The sequence below is a fragment of the Bombus vosnesenskii genome, unplaced genomic scaffold (assembly GCF_011952255.1).
Source record: "Bombus vosnesenskii isolate JDL3184/JDL3185 unplaced genomic scaffold, Bvos_JDL3184-5_v1.1 scf7180000013314, whole genome shotgun sequence".
NCBI lineage: Eukaryota > Metazoa > Arthropoda > Insecta > Hymenoptera > Apidae > Bombus > Bombus vosnesenskii.
In genome coordinates, this window is record NW_022882960.1 from 4194668 (window position 1) to 4209691 (window position 15024).

Here is a 15024-nt window from a genome sequence, read left to right on the forward strand (position 1 = left end):
GGAAGAACGAAGTTATAGTTATAAAAGCATAAAGTTAGCAAGTAACAAGAAATCTCGGCGTAACTTTTTAAGATATATTGTATATACCTAATGGAAAAGAATATATAACAATAATTAATATGGTTGACCTGGAAATGTCTAATTATTATAAGAATATAATTTCAAAATTAATTAATTTTGTAAAATTATGTAGGCTTATGATTTATGACGCGACAATCGCCATTGAAAAGCAGTGAAATATTTCAATTTCTTCAAACTTTTATCGATATTTACAGCTTTTCTGCTTGATAATTAATCCTACCTATGGAGAATAACAAAAAGGAATATTCTCGCTTTATAAAAAGTCTCATTAAATTACTACCCATGTCGATGAATTACCCTAGGGAATGATAGTTTTTAAGGCGATTTCATTCGAGATAAAAACGTCTAACATCGAAGACGATGTCATCTATCCAAGAATTATATCTAATAGATAATGATAGATTATTAATATAAAAATTAACGTAGTATATAAAATATTACTGATAATACTACTGAGTATAACGATACAGTGAAACAGCGCATACTACTATAATAAACAATATTATCTAGGCAAAAAGTAATTGATAATTTTATTGTCGATTATATCTATCATATATATTATAGACAATGATGTAAACGCTGGAAAAGGGAAACCAATTGATATCGCGTATATACAACTGTGCGAAGATCGTCGCTGCTTCTTGTGTGAAAAAATATTCTTATCTGATTTTGAGTAATCGAGAAAGTTTATAAAGTGGATAGACCGTAGCAGCTAGTATCAGAAGTTTAACGTGACCCAGAATTACACCAATGTTTTAATTGTGACCAGTCTCTGCAACCCTTAACAAGTTATATATTGTTTTATTTACGATATTTTGTAGCAGGTGAGTAATTATTCCTTACATTAACATTTTGGAGTGATCGTGCGTCTCTTCGTATACTTCCAATAACGTTTCGTATACTTCCAATAGCGTTTCGTATACTTCCAATAGCGTTTCGTATACTTCCAGTAGTATTTTCGTTTCATTACGTTCTGTAATGTTTAATATTGAATTGCACTGCCGGACAGATGTGAAACTTGTGCAGCGTTCCACCTTCTTCTTCCTCTTCTACAAACGGTGCGCTTCGCTTGTAATGTAAATGTGAATAGTCTTCTATAGAACTCTAGATGACACTTGACCCCTCTACTTATCCTGGAATTCAGTGCTTTTGATTGCACGCGAAAAATACGCGTCCCGCCTGGTTAGATCGGCATCGTACAAGTATTATGACACAATTCGTACTTAGTTTAATTGTCTTCCGCTATGATCGGCCACGCTCAATCACCAGTTAATCGAATTGCTCTTTCTGAAATATTTATTGAAGAAACACGACTTACTCCGATGGTACCGAACGATAAATCTTGTCTCCGAAGAAGAGACGTAAATTGAAATACGGCTATGTTCTGGACGTGATAATGAGAAAGATGATAATTCCATGATCTTCAATGGTATAACAGATTGTACTAAACATACTTGCAAATCCCCGAAAATTACTTGATAACACGGAAGGTACAGTCATCGTACATAACGTGAGATACAGAAAAAAAGAAATGTCTTGTATATTTCCTCTGGAATCGTTGCGTGTTTAAAAAATTATAATCTTCGAGAAATCAAAAGTCTAAAAATTATGATTCTCCTAGTGTCAAATAGAATTTTATAATTTAAAACATAAATAATACCTAAATTTAAAAAAGTACAATTGCATTATATCTATCGGGTGAACGGATAAAATAAAACGAAGACAAAAGAAATGTGAAAGAAGAAAAAGTAAAATAAAAGATTTATACATTTTGGTCTAATAAATTGACGTGCAAGTTTAATTCAAACATTGAATAGTTCAACATGCATTACATGAGGTCGAAAATAATAAAATAATATAAAACCATGTCCATATATACATGCATTATACGATACGTTAACATTAGTGTGCGCAAAAATCTATTAAGTGTTGAAGATATAAACGTATATATTCCTGTTCGATATTAGCGGATAATTTGTCAAACATTTTTTTCCATTTTCATCCAACGTATCTCTAGTGATTGTAACTGTGCAAACATGTAAAACAGTGCATTTTATTTACAACATTTAATTCTTAACAACTATTACGGAGATTCGTTATTTAGGGTCAATTATATACGAGATTCGTGTTTTTCGAGCACGTTCAATCGTTTCGTCCTTCAAGAAGCGTAAATCTGATATATCTTCGAAAATACCCAGTCCAAGGTTTTGCTCCATGCCTCGGCCACTTCCGGTGTGTATTGTTTCCCTAGCGCTTGAGAAAGCACTTTCAACACTACTCCTTTCAAATTCTAAAAATCGAAATCGAACATACGATAAATCGTCTTTATCATTCGTTGATTTTTTTCAACAAATTTTTATAAATCAGATTTATAAAATTTTAATAAGCGATAAATAACAGTTTATCGTTTGCCACGTACAATTATAGTTCTGAGAATTGTATAGCGGAGTTTTCTATCGGGAGAAACGTTCATCATTAGCACGTTGACCGCCAGGCGAATTTTATACAGTATCTCGCTATGTGAACCGCAATAGTTTAAAATATACTACTTTGTAACATTCAGTTTTCGTAAAATACGATATTGTATCTACGCGTCTGTTCCCTTACAATCTTATCTAAGTAGTGCACGTTATTGAAAATTTTTTAATTTCCGTGAAATTTATCTTATTTTAATCATTGTAAAAAATTTATTAACGTGATTCACCGACGATTACCGTGGCAGTGAACGTGTTAAGAAAGGATGTTCCGTCTATCTTAATGAAAATTTTCGATCGTAATAAAAATCAATAAGTAGTTCTTTTCGCCCCTAAACGACACGAGCAGAACTGCGTTGGATTTTTTACTGTTATTTTCGTACTCGTACCTCAAATTCTTCTTTCGTTTGGCCACGTTTTTTATGCCTCTCGCCCAAGCTGATTAGGCTCGCCTCCATTAATCCTGGGTCGTGCAAGGAATCGATAACACTATTTAAGGCCGTAATTACGCTGACACAATGAGCTTGAAACCGTTTATTAGCCGGCAATTCGTCGAACGGAACGTCCGCGAAAGCGCTAAAGTATCGTTGATATTCTGGATATGTTTTAAAGAATCTGAAAAGAATTAGCGAAAAGTCGAGTTTCGTCATCGTCAAGATGTTCAAATCGACGTTAAATTTTATAAGCACTATATGCAAATCACATACGAAACATATGATAGATTTATCATATCCATTTTTATCGGTTTCCCGACCTTTATGTCGCTTGATGGCTAAAAAGAAGCATTACGATATGGAATAATTGAGAAGGAGAATAATCTAATAGAATCGAAAATATAAACCCGAAAATAAGCGATAAATCGATATTTTGTAAGCAACCGAATGATATTAATTTAATTGTTGCGTTAATTTAACATTAATCTGTATAACTAAAGTTATTAATATCTTTTTTATGTTCCGGAGATTGGTAAAAACAAGTGCAACGACATTCTTGATATGAAATTGATCGCTAACATATTGAATATTATATAAGACGCGGCAGATGTGAATTATTACGTTTCTCGCCTATTGCATTCGTAATTTTAAAGAAATGTCTGTCGAACTTATCTGCTGCTTGAAGAAACAATTTATCGCTATTTATGTCAGAGGATTAACATATTATCCTAATAGCGTGTTATTAACGCCGGTTTTTGTTTGCATTTATTAAAACAAGTGTTACAAATTGCAAAAAGTTTTATAAGAAAAACAGGAATTAAAGAGATGAAATAAAACTAAAATAAATGCGTAGCATTGGGATTCCTTAAGATAAGCCAGATCAAACAAGCTGAAAGTTAAAATCGCTTAACTCGAACAAAAAATAGAGTTATACAAATATTTTATATCGAAATTAAGACGAGAAAAAGGAAGAAATGACGTAATGCGAAGATTTTTGATAGTTTATCTCTTTACGAAGATTATCGATAATTAAAAAAAAAAAAAAAAAGCAAAAAGAAGAAAAATATGAACGCAACAGGCTTACAGATAACCATAAACTACAGTCAACACGCTATTTATTCAGCTATCTTTTTATCGATTCAGTAATTTTCCGAAATGTATCTTCTTCGCTTTTTCGCAATAGTTGACTAAAAGATATATATCACTTACGTGGTCATCACGGCAATCCCGGAAGCCACCTCGTCCTTTCTGATAACGGCCCACGTGTTCTGCACTAATTTCTTCTGTTTCTCCGTCAACCCTGTAGCTTCGTCGATTCTGTTATCGTCCGATGACGAGATTCCAAAAAAACGAAGGAACGTTCCCATGTTCGGTGGCCGGATATCGTCGAAAAAGAAGGAAACCCTTCGCAGAAAGAGGATAATGATTTTCGTTTCCCGAATCGAAAGGAACCACTGGTATAAGTGGTGAGATGGTACGCGGTTCCACGATATGACATTTCGTTTAAGGAGCGATGAATGAAAAATGAAAATAAGAACGTGACAGAGGGTCTGAATGCACGTTGAATAAATCGATTCGATGTCTAGATCACGTCATAATCGCCGGTTATCAGCGTGCAAGCGGTGCACAATTACCGTAATTCTGTATGATATGTCACGTGCCACGTACTGTCGTTTCAATTCGCTCAATCGCTGACACGGTTGGACGACGACTACTCGTTCTTCGAGTCCGACTGACGGCACTGCCTATGTATCTAATGCTATTTTAAATCCACCCCCTCCGCTTGATCGTCGCTATGTACTACTAATACCACGCGGTTAAATGATTAAAGAATTAAACCTCTTTACACGATCTGCAACCAACTGGTTAAGTCGGTTAACCGATTCGACTAGTTAACGCTTATGGTCACTGAACTCCTCGCTCGTTCACCGAACACCAATAACGTTCGATCGTTCGATCCTTGCTGCAAGTGGCTTGGTGACGACAACCGCGACGAATGCTCCTACTTCGTTAGCCCCTAAATTGATTTACGATCGTGCCACCGGCATCCGGTTAATTAATTCATATCGAGTTATCTCGATATGGTAAACTCGTTACTTTTAATCGATTAACCTTGCGCTACACGTTGCCGCAATGCATCGACGATACATGCGCCAGTTGTTCCGCTAGATAAATGTTCTTTGTACACGCTTCCTTTTTGCTTTATATATCCTTTTTGCCTTTGATATCTCTACCCTGCTTTTAATGCATCCCTTTCATCGATATTCGTTTTTCATTTTTATTATCTAGGAAAAGTTATCTGACCTAAGTAAAATACTCTTTATAACTCTATATAGGTTCTGCTTTTTCGGTTGCGAATAAAAACGTGAATTAGCACGAAAATTCACTACTTATTACGAATATCTTAAGGGTACGGCAGAAGAAATAAATAAAAAGAATTAAGAAATTAAAAGTCGAGGAACAGAATACACATACACGCTTAAACCAGAAAGCTTGTTACAAGAGATCGGAAAAATGATAAACATGATAATTACAAGCATAAGAAATTATCACAGAAACGTTCCAAACGACTTGAAATACCTACACCAAGATAACTTTATATATATAACAAGTACTTTAAAATTCATTAGGAATATTATTCTGTGATACAGACGCGATTTATTGCCAGTCTAAGAACGAGCCAATGATATATATAACATAGCACAACATAACATAATATAACATAATATAAAACAAAAAGAAAAACATGAAGATGAGTCGGAAAGTTAGTGACCCAGGTTCCTGCGGCATGATTCATTTAACTTGGAACCTGCGCCCGCAAGAACAGGTAAGAATGGCAACAATGTAACATGTACTCTCACCACCAAATCATGTGTCGATACATCTGCCATCTATGAGCTGTCGCTAGAAATATAGAGTTATAAACATAGTTGTATTCAAATTAATTTCTAAACTAAAATCTTTAACCGTTTTAAAACTAGTTTCTCTAAATATGAATTCTCTGGGGTGTTTTGTCGTACGCTTTCCTTTGTTGAAAGGACTTACTTACTTTCCTTGCTTCTATTCGTAGCAGAGCGGTCCAAAGTCAGATAACAACGGCTAACTTGTCGAATGTCAGTGTTACCTTTAAGTTGCAACGCATAGGAGAAAATATTTAATATGTTAACAATGAAAAATACTGAAAGAAGTAGAAAGATCAAAAGTTACGGTGTGGGGACGTTTGCTTACACGAAAGCTTCGCCAGCACGCAGGGAGATGAATGCTCGCTTCTCTTTATGATACAGAGTATAGAGAAAGGCGATCGTCTTCTACACCACTTGTGACGTCAAATTTAAAGTTATGTGGCGACAACTAAACCACTTTGTGTTCCTGCCTATCATCACATGTACATGTTACACCGTTGCCGTTCTCATCTGTTCTCACGTGTGCGGTTTCCAATTTAGGTGGATGATCCTGTATAATCCTGATCATAATTTTTCCCATTGACGTCACTCTACGAACTATATTAGACAAACCTAATCGTTTAAAGCTCTCATAGGATTTCCATATAGGATGCAGAGAGTTATACATTTCGACAAATGTCGGAAAATCAAGAGGCTAAAAAATCATCGTTTCGTTTAAACCTTTGACGCATGTCTAGTACAAACAAGAAATTAAGGATTCTCAAAACGACATGATAAATCTTGGCTACGTTGTTTCTCCTATTATGATGGAACGTGCTGTGATTGATAAACATCTTCCTCGTGACAAATACGGATTGATGTGCACCTGTCAGGTGGCAAAATTGCGACATCATTTTAATTGTTTCGCATGAGATTCACGTATAGTAAGAAAAAGATACAAGCTAGACGTGCCACATAATCATTTCGAAATATGTTGCCTTTCATGCAAGGAAAAATCGTCAATTCGGTCGATTTGTACTGTTTTATATTGCTAGCGATTGAATCGAATTTCAAGTTGCATAAAATAATGAAAAGTGTTGTTTTGCAGAAAAAGGAAACAAAGTCAGAAACGACGAGCATGACGGATATAGAAGTCGATTTAGAAAAAGTAGACGATGGTGCCGAGAAGAAAGTCAAACCCGCCAAGAGTAGAATTTATTTACAATTAATATCAAGCATTGTAGGTAAATATCGTCTATTACAACATATAAGACGAGTGGAAAAATTTTGTCGATTTTAAGCAATAAATGATTCGGCAAATCTCTCTCCACTTTAGTGTTACCAATTATCATCGTTCATCGATAGAATTCAATAAAGGATCAATAAAAATATCGACAGAATTTTTGTACTTGTATGATAGTCTATTAACATAATAATAGTGAATATAGGTATACATTTAGCTATACAATCGTAATATTGTCATTAATTTCATATTATTCAGCAATCAGAGACGATAAAACTATGCAGCTTGCGGAAGATTTTCGAATCTTGGATCTTAAAGTTGTGCCAATTTTCTGTTGTATATGTGCACATTATGAATATATTTTGCATATGAAGCAATTTCCATGAAAAAGTAGTGTCTGATGATTCTAATCACGCCAAAAGAAACACTATTTATCACATCATGTCATGAAAAACCTGTCGAACTTTGCTTCTTAATAATAGTCATTATCATTATCATTATACACTACAATATGTCGCAAAATTTCTCAATAGCACAAATGAATGAGATAATAGTTAAGAATTAACTATTGATAGAATAACGATCTCGTTAAATTCTTCAAAACTTCGACCTCCTTTATTTCTAATTCGTTTAAATATATCCGTACAGTCCATGAAGGTCTTGATGAAAATTAGCGTAAAATTATAGTATACTTTGAAGATCACCTAGAAATGCAAATGGACATAATTTTTTGCATAATCGAGAGGTTTACAGGAAAAATGGTACGAGTGATAAAATGTTCAATTTGGCAAAATTGTGTATTAAAACACGCTAGTTGTCATAAGGGCTTGGAAGCACATAATAAAAAAAGAGGCATAAAATCCTTTGAATAAATACGGTTGTTATGTATTATTTTCTGCTTGTTATCTTCCTTTTGGAAAAAGAAAGCAATGCACTTATACCATTTTTCCACTGAGCCTCTCAATTAGTGTAATCTGACTGTAATCGAGAAATATAATATATATCTTTTGTTTTTCTTTTCTTTAAGTTAACTTAACACTACTGGCTTCTGGAATATGTTTCACTTGGTCAGCAATTGCTATAGAACAATATGAAGACTTAAAAAATGTCGACAATGCAGGCTGGGTAGTTGCTGCGGTGAATATTGGTGCCGTCTTCGGACCTATTCTATCTGCATTACTGCTAAATCGCATCGGCAGGAAATGGCTCATCTATGCAACGAGCGTCCCATTTATCGCCTGTTGGATACTCACGTATTTTGAAAAATCCTGGGTGTATCTTTTCATGGCAAGATTCTGCGCTGGTATATCGATCGGTATCTTATACGCCGCAGTCCCACTGTATATCGGAGAACTGGTAGAGACAAAAATTAGAGGAGTGTGCAGCTCGATGATGCCTGTGATGCTTCATTTGGGATATATTTTCGTATACGGAGTTGGTCCGCGAGTGGATAAAGAGGTAATTATTTCAGATTTTCGACTAAAAGGTTATGAAATCATTATGGAATCAAAACAAATTGTTAAAATAATAATCACGCGAAAATATGACTTTATCTATATGTCTATCTATATGACTTAAGTAGATAAAATCTACGAGTACAGAAAATAACGAAAGAGAGAAATATAATGTTTGTAAATTTATATTCATGAACATTGATAAAAATGTTGAAAAGAATCAGTGATCAAATTCTAAACGATAAAAATCGATAGATATTACGTATTTCAACTTAAGAGTAATCACAAACCAGACAATATATATATATATATATCGTATTTTACACTTGTTTCAGACGTTCGCATTGATGAATATAATACCAACAGCTGTATTTCTATTAACTGCTATATGGTTACCGGAATCGCCTTATTATTACTTAATGAAAAATAAGGAAAAATGTGCCGCGCTAGCCATGACATGGCTAAGGCGTAAGAATGACAATAATGACGAGATAGAGGAGATGAAGAAATCGGTAGAAGTGGAAAGACAGGGTGGCTACAAGGAATTATTCACGGTGAAGGCACACAGAAAAGCGCTTTTGCTCGTGTTATTATTACTTGCTGGTCAACAATTTTCCGGATATATGGGCGTTTTATCCTATGCCAGCACTTTGGTTCAAAGTTTCCATACAAATTTCGATGATAATTTCATTCTTCTGATAATAAGTGCGATATCTATGATTACATCCTTAATATCTTCGTGTATAGTCGACAAACTCGGTAGGAAACCCGTTTTCCTAATATCGTCGTACGGTAGTTCGCTATGTCTTATCGTCATTGGAGTGTATTTCTTGCTTGAGAAATTAGATATGGACGTTCGTAGCCTCTCTTTGATACCATTAATCGCGCTCATACTTTATGTTATTAGCGTCGCATTTGGTCTAACCTCGATTCCAGCGATCATCACCTCGGAGATTTTCTCAATAGACATGAAAAGTTGGGCAACCATGGTCACTAATATTTACGGATCAGTACTCGGCATAATCGTAGGCAAAGGTTACCAACTCATATCAGATCATGTTGGAAATCACGTAATATTTCTCGCCTTTGCTAGTATCGAACTTATAGTTGCTATCACTGCTTCCGTCGTCATGCCGGAAACATCACGGAAGACTTTCAGTCAGATTCAGGAAATTTTAAATAAAAGCACAGCTAAACATTCGAATAAGACGGAAGGCGGAGAAGAGGAAACGAAATAAAAAAAACCTATGCATTCTATTTATTTAAACTTCTTCTGTGATTTTCATTGCATCATTGGAACCCTATTTCAAACTGTTCAATTATCACGGGAAAGTGTGAGCGTCTCATATACGTTTATATATGCAAATTCTTCAAACCTCTGTTAATGTTAATACGAAATAAATGAGTAGAATATTAAGAAAAAAGAATAAAAAACATTTTATTATATGCCAATGCTAAATTTCAAACACTGAAATGAGTAAGATAGTGACGCATTCGTTTACGTTCTCTTGCCGTCTGGTTCACGATCTTTGCATTTGTATCTATAACGTAAGAATTTTATCTCGTGATTATATCAGTTGATAAAGAAATAAAAGGGAAAATATGAAAATCAAATATGAAAATCAGATATGAAAATAAAATATAAGAATATACGTATGTATATATAATATATATTTACTTTCCTGCAATTCCGCAGAAAATTGTTTTGGGTTCTGCGTAGTTGCTCCATTTAAATTTATCGGATCATTATTGCCATCACGGTCGCTTTCCACCTTAAGGAAGAAGATATTACCAATACTGTGTCTATTTTTAACATTAATGTGTTATACATGCAAAATAATAAACTATCATTTCTATAATAAAAGCAATACAAGCAAAGATTATTTGTCTACCTCCAGAATAAATTCCATTGGAGAAAATTTGGATTTAACGTTTTTTTCAGTTTCTTGTCTTTCTTTGTTTCGTTTCGATAGTAACAACGAGATTCTTGTCGACTGGCTGATGCGACTGCTTCTTCTTCCTTCCAATAGTATAATCAAAAGAAAAAGAAAAAGATTGGAAAAACATTTTTAATCCTCTTAAAACTAAAATTAAAAACTATTTACTTTACTGATTATATGTATATTCATAATTATGATTAATATTCATATATTACATACGTAACAATATCTGTAACAGTACTCTTAAATCTTAAGTAGTAGAAATAGTACAGCGGAAAATTGCATAGCTTGGAATATTGCGTTACTTTGTCTTGGTTGATCCAACAACGTGTTACTATCCGAACTTATGGCTATTTTTGGTGTTTTCGGTTTTATTTGTTTCTTATGATGAAAACCTTTTCTTTGAAAATTGCTTGCATTAGTATCGTCCGTCGAATTTGTCAACCTATCTGCTTCCATCGATGCCCACATCGCTTTCCGATATTCCCAATATCGTTTTCCATATATCCAATATTTCAATGGAAAACCATATACAATCTGTGACTCTGGATCAGGTTTGCACACATAACACTATTTAAAATTTATTCTTAATTTTATACAAGTTTAACATTCCATCACTCAACAGATTAATGAAATGAAGTTTTTTCTAAAACATATACTTTTCTTATTCCATTTCTCGTACGTAGTATTTGTGACATCCTTTCAACATAATTGTCCATAAGTTCTACCATTATCTCAATTACATTGTTAGAATATTTTGTCTGCGTCGCAATATACTCCTCGGTCATTAAGTACGGTAACTCGGTAATTAACGCTTCCATTAGATCTGACATAAAATTCTGTAAATGAAACGTAATTTACATTATATAATATTTCTTCACCTATTTTATATGCACAGAATATAACAAACTGCGAGATCTTTAAACGTTAATCCCATGTCCTTGTGAACCATTGCGATGTAACCAAGAAAATAATCTCTGCGAGACGGTTTATCGTAATAATTTATAAACAGGGCACATATGATGTCACATATAGTAATAAATTTTTTTTTAATTATAGCTTCTTGGACGAATTCCGGAATTGATTCATCTTCGAAATACTTTACGTATTGCGGGTGATTTTTAAAAAGCCTGTGAGTTAGTATATTTCATATTTTATCTATTCAATAAATTTGTATGTATTTGTATTTATAAAGATTACACTGAAACAGTTTATAACTACATAGTACAAATTGCAAATCCATAATGCGACGTATCCTTTTCCACGGCCAACCAAATTTCTTTTACTTTCTTGAAATCTTCGCATTCGACTTGAACACATAGTTGCGTATCGCAATCTTTAATCAGTTTTAAACCAGCAAACTTATAATTAAGGAAATTTCCCATTTCTTTGGAATTTTAAATGCACGAAGGTATGGGCATATTGTGACGCGTGTAATATTCGTACAAACTGAATATCGCGTTTAACACTGCTACGAATCTTGGGTATATTTCAACAAATTGTATTCTCTTTACATAGAAAGATTCTTTAATGTTAAGAAAAATGTAAAAAGAGGTTGTCCTATGCGTGTTTCCTTATTATACTTTAATGCTAAAATTTCATTTTTGGAAGAAATTCATTTGAACAAACGAGAACACGATTCAATCGAAAATTTGTATGTCCTTCGCTGGTTCCATTTGATAATGAAGGTAAACTACAATCATTAAAAATTAATACAATAATTGCTTATAATAAATTACAACATTTAGCAATTTCTACATTGAATAATTTTATTTTAGTCACAATTTATTACATTAACATTGTATTTATAAGTATAGATGTGTAAAAATGCAATTTTAGGCAGCAACTTTCCCTAACGTATCTGCATATTGAAATTCTGTACTATTCTCATACTCGCACATGTCTAGTGCAATTACACAACTTTCTCGTACAACTCTCTTACTGTCGTTTAAATACTTATTTAAAATATCAAAACAATATGGAGTAGCAATAGAACCCAATGCTTCTGCACATTCGTGACGCACCATTTCATTTTCTTCTGTGTCCTTTAAAGAAGCTTCTAGATGTGGGACAGCAATCTCTTTCTGAAGTTGTCCAAGAACAAAAGCTATCTCATGTTTGAACAAAGCACTACCTGCTTTTAAACCTAAAATTATAAAAACAATAAATTATAAAAATATAGTTGAAAAAGGAGAAAAGGATCATTATTATTTTATTTACCTTCGCTAAGAGCAACAATACTGTCTGGAGTACATATATTTCTCAAAGAGAACATGGCTCTGTATCTTTCAAACAAAGAAACATTTTCATTTAAAAGAATCTCTTTTAACTTCTTAACATCAGCAATATCTGCTGGTGGTGCTGGGTCCACGGACATATAAGGACTTTTTTGCAAATTTGTTGAATAGCTATTTAATTTTAACCATTGCAATCTGCATAATGCTAATTCACATGTTTCTGCAACCTCTGATACACAATCTTTACTGTATTCTTCTAATATTGGTATTACAGTAGGATCTCCAATTGCACCTAAAGCTTCACCTATTATAAAGAAATATGTTACTTATTATATGTAATATACAGAATTTGACATAGAATAAAAAATAAATATATAGTACCTGCTTCATGACGGACCATTGGTTCTTGTGTAACGTCTTTTAATATTCCTATAAGAATTGGTATAGCACGGGAATCTTGCATTTGACCAAGACAATATGCAAGTTCGTGCTTTAATAAAGCTGATTCATCATTAAAACAATTATGAATTTCTTGAATAGCTTTAGCTCCACCGATATTTTTTAACGTAAATAAAGCACGAAATCTTTCTTTTAATGGTCGATTTTGGTCATTTAAGACACGACCAATTGCAGATATTTGATTCTCATTTACTTGCAACATATTTTCAGGTTCTTAATGAAATTAATTGAAAATATAAAATTTGCTAATGTTTTATAAAATTTATTGCATTATAATTACAATAGATGCCACTTTTTATAAGTTCTAAACTAAAAAGTATTATATGTACTAAACTGCTGTTATATAGAAACATTTGAGGTTAAGTATCAAATTGAATAATGTCACATGGTTAAAATTTCGCGGAAAAAATAAGAGGATATATGTATACACAGTGTACATCAATTAAATACTACAATATACACATAAAATTATAATTCACGAATTATAACGCTATATTTAAAATATGGCACAGAGTAGAACAGAAAGAATCGGAACAATATTTACAAGGTAAAATTATTTTGCAAATGTTTATGAAATTTTAAGGAATATATTCTATATGAATTGTGCCATTAGATAAATTGTTTATTATCATATAGATTATTTTTGACGTCATATATTATACACGCTACTATTTATGTACAAAATTAATGGTAATAAATAAAAGTATTTTCATTCTATTAAAAATGATAAATGCGATAAAAGGTTAAAATTCAGTTATCTTGAAGTTCTCAAGATAAACAATTTTCCTAAGGAAAACACTTATTTTAATCAATTACTATAGCTATACTAAAAAATAGTTTTTTAGAATTTCAAGATAATTTTATTTTCCTAAATTATTTTTAGAGTAAAGTCACTGTTACATGCAGATGTATTACGTCCTGATAATTTACCAATATGGTATGAGATATACAAAGCCTTTCCTCCAAAATATGAACCAACTTTTAGTAGAAAAACATCAACAATAAATATGCAAAAAATATTTTATAAGGAAGATCTTATAAGAGCGTAAGTAAAATTTCAAATTATATGTAAATAGTTGTAAAATATATATTTATCATCATCATGTACTTCTAACATACATTTACATTTCAAATGTGTAATTTTGTAGAAAATTTCACAAAGATGTATCACTACCTATTATAGATATGAAAAAAGATAAGATTACCGAAACTCAAATCTTTTTCACTATTTATGATTGTTTATTACAGGTAACATAAAATAGAAATTCTATTAAACATAATGCTATATAACATATTTAATTATATGACAATCAGATTACAAATTTATTCTACTTGTTATAGGGTGGTGTTAAAAAAGAAGAGGTGTATGAGAAAGCATTGAAGAGTTATAAAACAATTTTTGAGTCACACACACCACACAAAAATATTGAACATGATAAAGAACGACAAACATAAGAATTTGTATATATTGTATTTATAATAATATACTGAATAGAGAAAAATATAATATTAAATTAGATGCAACATGTATTTAATCTTCACTGTGCATACTATCCCGTTTTTGTTAATATTGTATATGTTGTTAATAAATATAAGGATTTTCCTTATCACTTTAAATGTATATATAATTTTGTAATATATCATTGCTACACAATAGTTTACACGCTACTATGCTACCTAAACATATCAAACTGTATAAAAAAATTTATAAACCTAGCCCTTGAGTCACTAGTAACCCATACAAGTGATTGATGTGGCGTTTAATTGAAATAAAAAAATGAATAATTTAATAAAAGTGCTAATCTGCTTGTTTATTATAA

At 32.4% G+C, this 15024-nt stretch overlaps 5 protein-coding genes across 8 annotated transcripts; 2 read left to right on the plus strand and 3 right to left on the minus strand.

The window, feature by feature from the left end:
- Window positions 1–800: 800 nt before the first annotated feature.
- LOC117235199 (facilitated trehalose transporter Tret1-like) lies at window positions 801–10436 on the plus strand. Of its 2 annotated transcripts, none has more exons than XM_033497015.1 (4): window positions 801–905; window positions 6980–7115; window positions 8142–8572; window positions 8904–10436. In XM_033497015.1, the coding sequence occupies exons 2-4, from the start codon at window positions 7010–7012 to the stop codon at window positions 9804–9806; spliced, it is 1440 nt and encodes a 479-aa protein (XP_033352906.1). In that variant the 5' UTR covers window positions 801–905; window positions 6980–7009; the 3' UTR covers window positions 9807–10436. The 2 variants fall into 2 exon arrangements, with proteins under 2 accessions (XP_033352906.1, XP_033352905.1); XM_033497014.1 differs by lacking the exon at window positions 801–905 and adding an exon at window positions 5606–5816.
- On the minus strand, window positions 1851–4988 carry LOC117235202 (cytoglobin-2-like). Of its 2 annotated transcripts, none has more exons than XM_033497020.1 (4): window positions 4624–4988; window positions 4199–4393; window positions 2945–3170; window positions 1851–2371 (listed from the first exon to the last, which is right to left on the minus strand). In XM_033497020.1, exons 2-4 carry the CDS (start codon window positions 4354–4356, stop codon window positions 2240–2242), a joined length of 516 nt encoding a protein of 171 aa, XP_033352911.1. In that variant the 5' UTR covers window positions 4357–4393; window positions 4624–4988; the 3' UTR covers window positions 1851–2239. The 2 variants fall into 2 exon arrangements, with proteins under 2 accessions (XP_033352911.1, XP_033352912.1); XM_033497021.1 differs by having other exon boundaries at window positions 4658–4813.
- A 953-nt stretch (window positions 10437–11389) lies between the features above and the next one.
- Window positions 11390–12182, minus strand: LOC117235206. The gene is made up of 2 exons (XM_033497026.1): window positions 11730–12182; window positions 11390–11638 (listed from the first exon to the last, which is right to left on the minus strand). The coding sequence occupies exons 1-2, from the start codon at window positions 11891–11893 to the stop codon at window positions 11395–11397; spliced, it is 408 nt and encodes a 135-aa protein (XP_033352917.1). The 5' UTR covers window positions 11894–12182; the 3' UTR covers window positions 11390–11394.
- A 69-nt stretch (window positions 12183–12251) lies between these two features.
- LOC117235200 (deoxyhypusine hydroxylase) lies at window positions 12252–13577 on the minus strand. 2 transcript variants are annotated; one of them, XM_033497018.1, is made up of 4 exons: window positions 13127–13577; window positions 12729–13049; window positions 12533–12654; window positions 12252–12464 (listed from the first exon to the last, which is right to left on the minus strand). In XM_033497018.1, exons 1-4 carry the CDS (start codon window positions 13404–13406, stop codon window positions 12447–12449), a joined length of 741 nt encoding a protein of 246 aa, XP_033352909.1. In that variant the 5' UTR covers window positions 13407–13577; the 3' UTR covers window positions 12252–12446. The 2 variants fall into 2 exon arrangements, with proteins under 2 accessions (XP_033352909.1, XP_033352908.1); XM_033497017.1 differs by having other exon boundaries at window positions 12252–12654.
- A 35-nt stretch (window positions 13578–13612) lies between these two features.
- LOC117235205 (28S ribosomal protein S23, mitochondrial) lies at window positions 13613–14723 on the plus strand. The gene is made up of 4 exons (XM_033497025.1): window positions 13613–13751; window positions 14088–14249; window positions 14353–14452; window positions 14546–14723. The coding sequence occupies exons 1-4, from the start codon at window positions 13708–13710 to the stop codon at window positions 14657–14659; spliced, it is 420 nt and encodes a 139-aa protein (XP_033352916.1). The 5' UTR covers window positions 13613–13707; the 3' UTR covers window positions 14660–14723.
- Window positions 14724–15024: the final 301 nt, after the last annotated feature.

Coding starts and splice junctions, on each gene's coding strand:
- LOC117235202 (XM_033497020.1), bottom strand. CDS start 4,356: ATGGGAACGTTCCTTCGTTTTTTTGGAATCTCGTCATCGGACGATAAC. Junction 3,171..4,198: donor GGGATTGCCGTGATGACCAC/GTAAGTGATATA, acceptor AATTCTTTTCAG/ATTCTTTAAAACATATCCAG. Junction 2,372..2,944: donor AAACGAAAGAAGAATTTGAG/GTACGAGTACGA, acceptor TTCGATTTTTAG/AATTTGAAAGGAGTAGTGTT.
- LOC117235199 (XM_033497014.1), top strand. CDS start 5,736: ATGAAGATGAGTCGGAAAGTTAGTGACCCAGGTTCCTGCGGCATGATT. Junction 7,116..8,141: donor ATTAATATCAAGCATTGTAG/GTAAATATCGTC, acceptor CTTTTCTTTAAG/TTAACTTAACACTACTGGCT. Junction 8,573..8,903: donor GTCCGCGAGTGGATAAAGAG/GTAATTATTTCA, acceptor CACTTGTTTCAG/ACGTTCGCATTGATGAATAT.
- LOC117235206 (XM_033497026.1), bottom strand. CDS start 11,893: ATGGGAAATTTCCTTAATTATAAGTTTGCTGGTTTAAAACTGATTAAA. Junction 11,639..11,729: donor GGATTTGCAATTTGTACTAT/GTAGTTATAAAC, acceptor ACTAACTCACAG/GCTTTTTAAAAATCACCCGC.
- LOC117235200 (XM_033497017.1), bottom strand. CDS start 13,406: ATGTTGCAAGTAAATGAGAATCAAATATCTGCAATTGGTCGTGTCTTA. Junction 13,050..13,126: donor AATGGTCCGTCATGAAGCAG/GTACTATATATT, acceptor TCTTTATAATAG/GTGAAGCTTTAGGTGCAATT. Junction 12,655..12,728: donor TATTGTTGCTCTTAGCGAAG/GTAAATAAAATA, acceptor TTATAATTTTAG/GTTTAAAAGCAGGTAGTGCT.
- LOC117235205 (XM_033497025.1), top strand. CDS start 13,708: ATGGCACAGAGTAGAACAGAAAGAATCGGAACAATATTTACAAG. Junction 13,752..14,087: donor ATCGGAACAATATTTACAAG/GTAAAATTATTT, acceptor AATTATTTTTAG/AGTAAAGTCACTGTTACATG. Junction 14,453..14,545: donor TTTATGATTGTTTATTACAG/GTAACATAAAAT, acceptor TACTTGTTATAG/GGTGGTGTTAAAAAAGAAGA.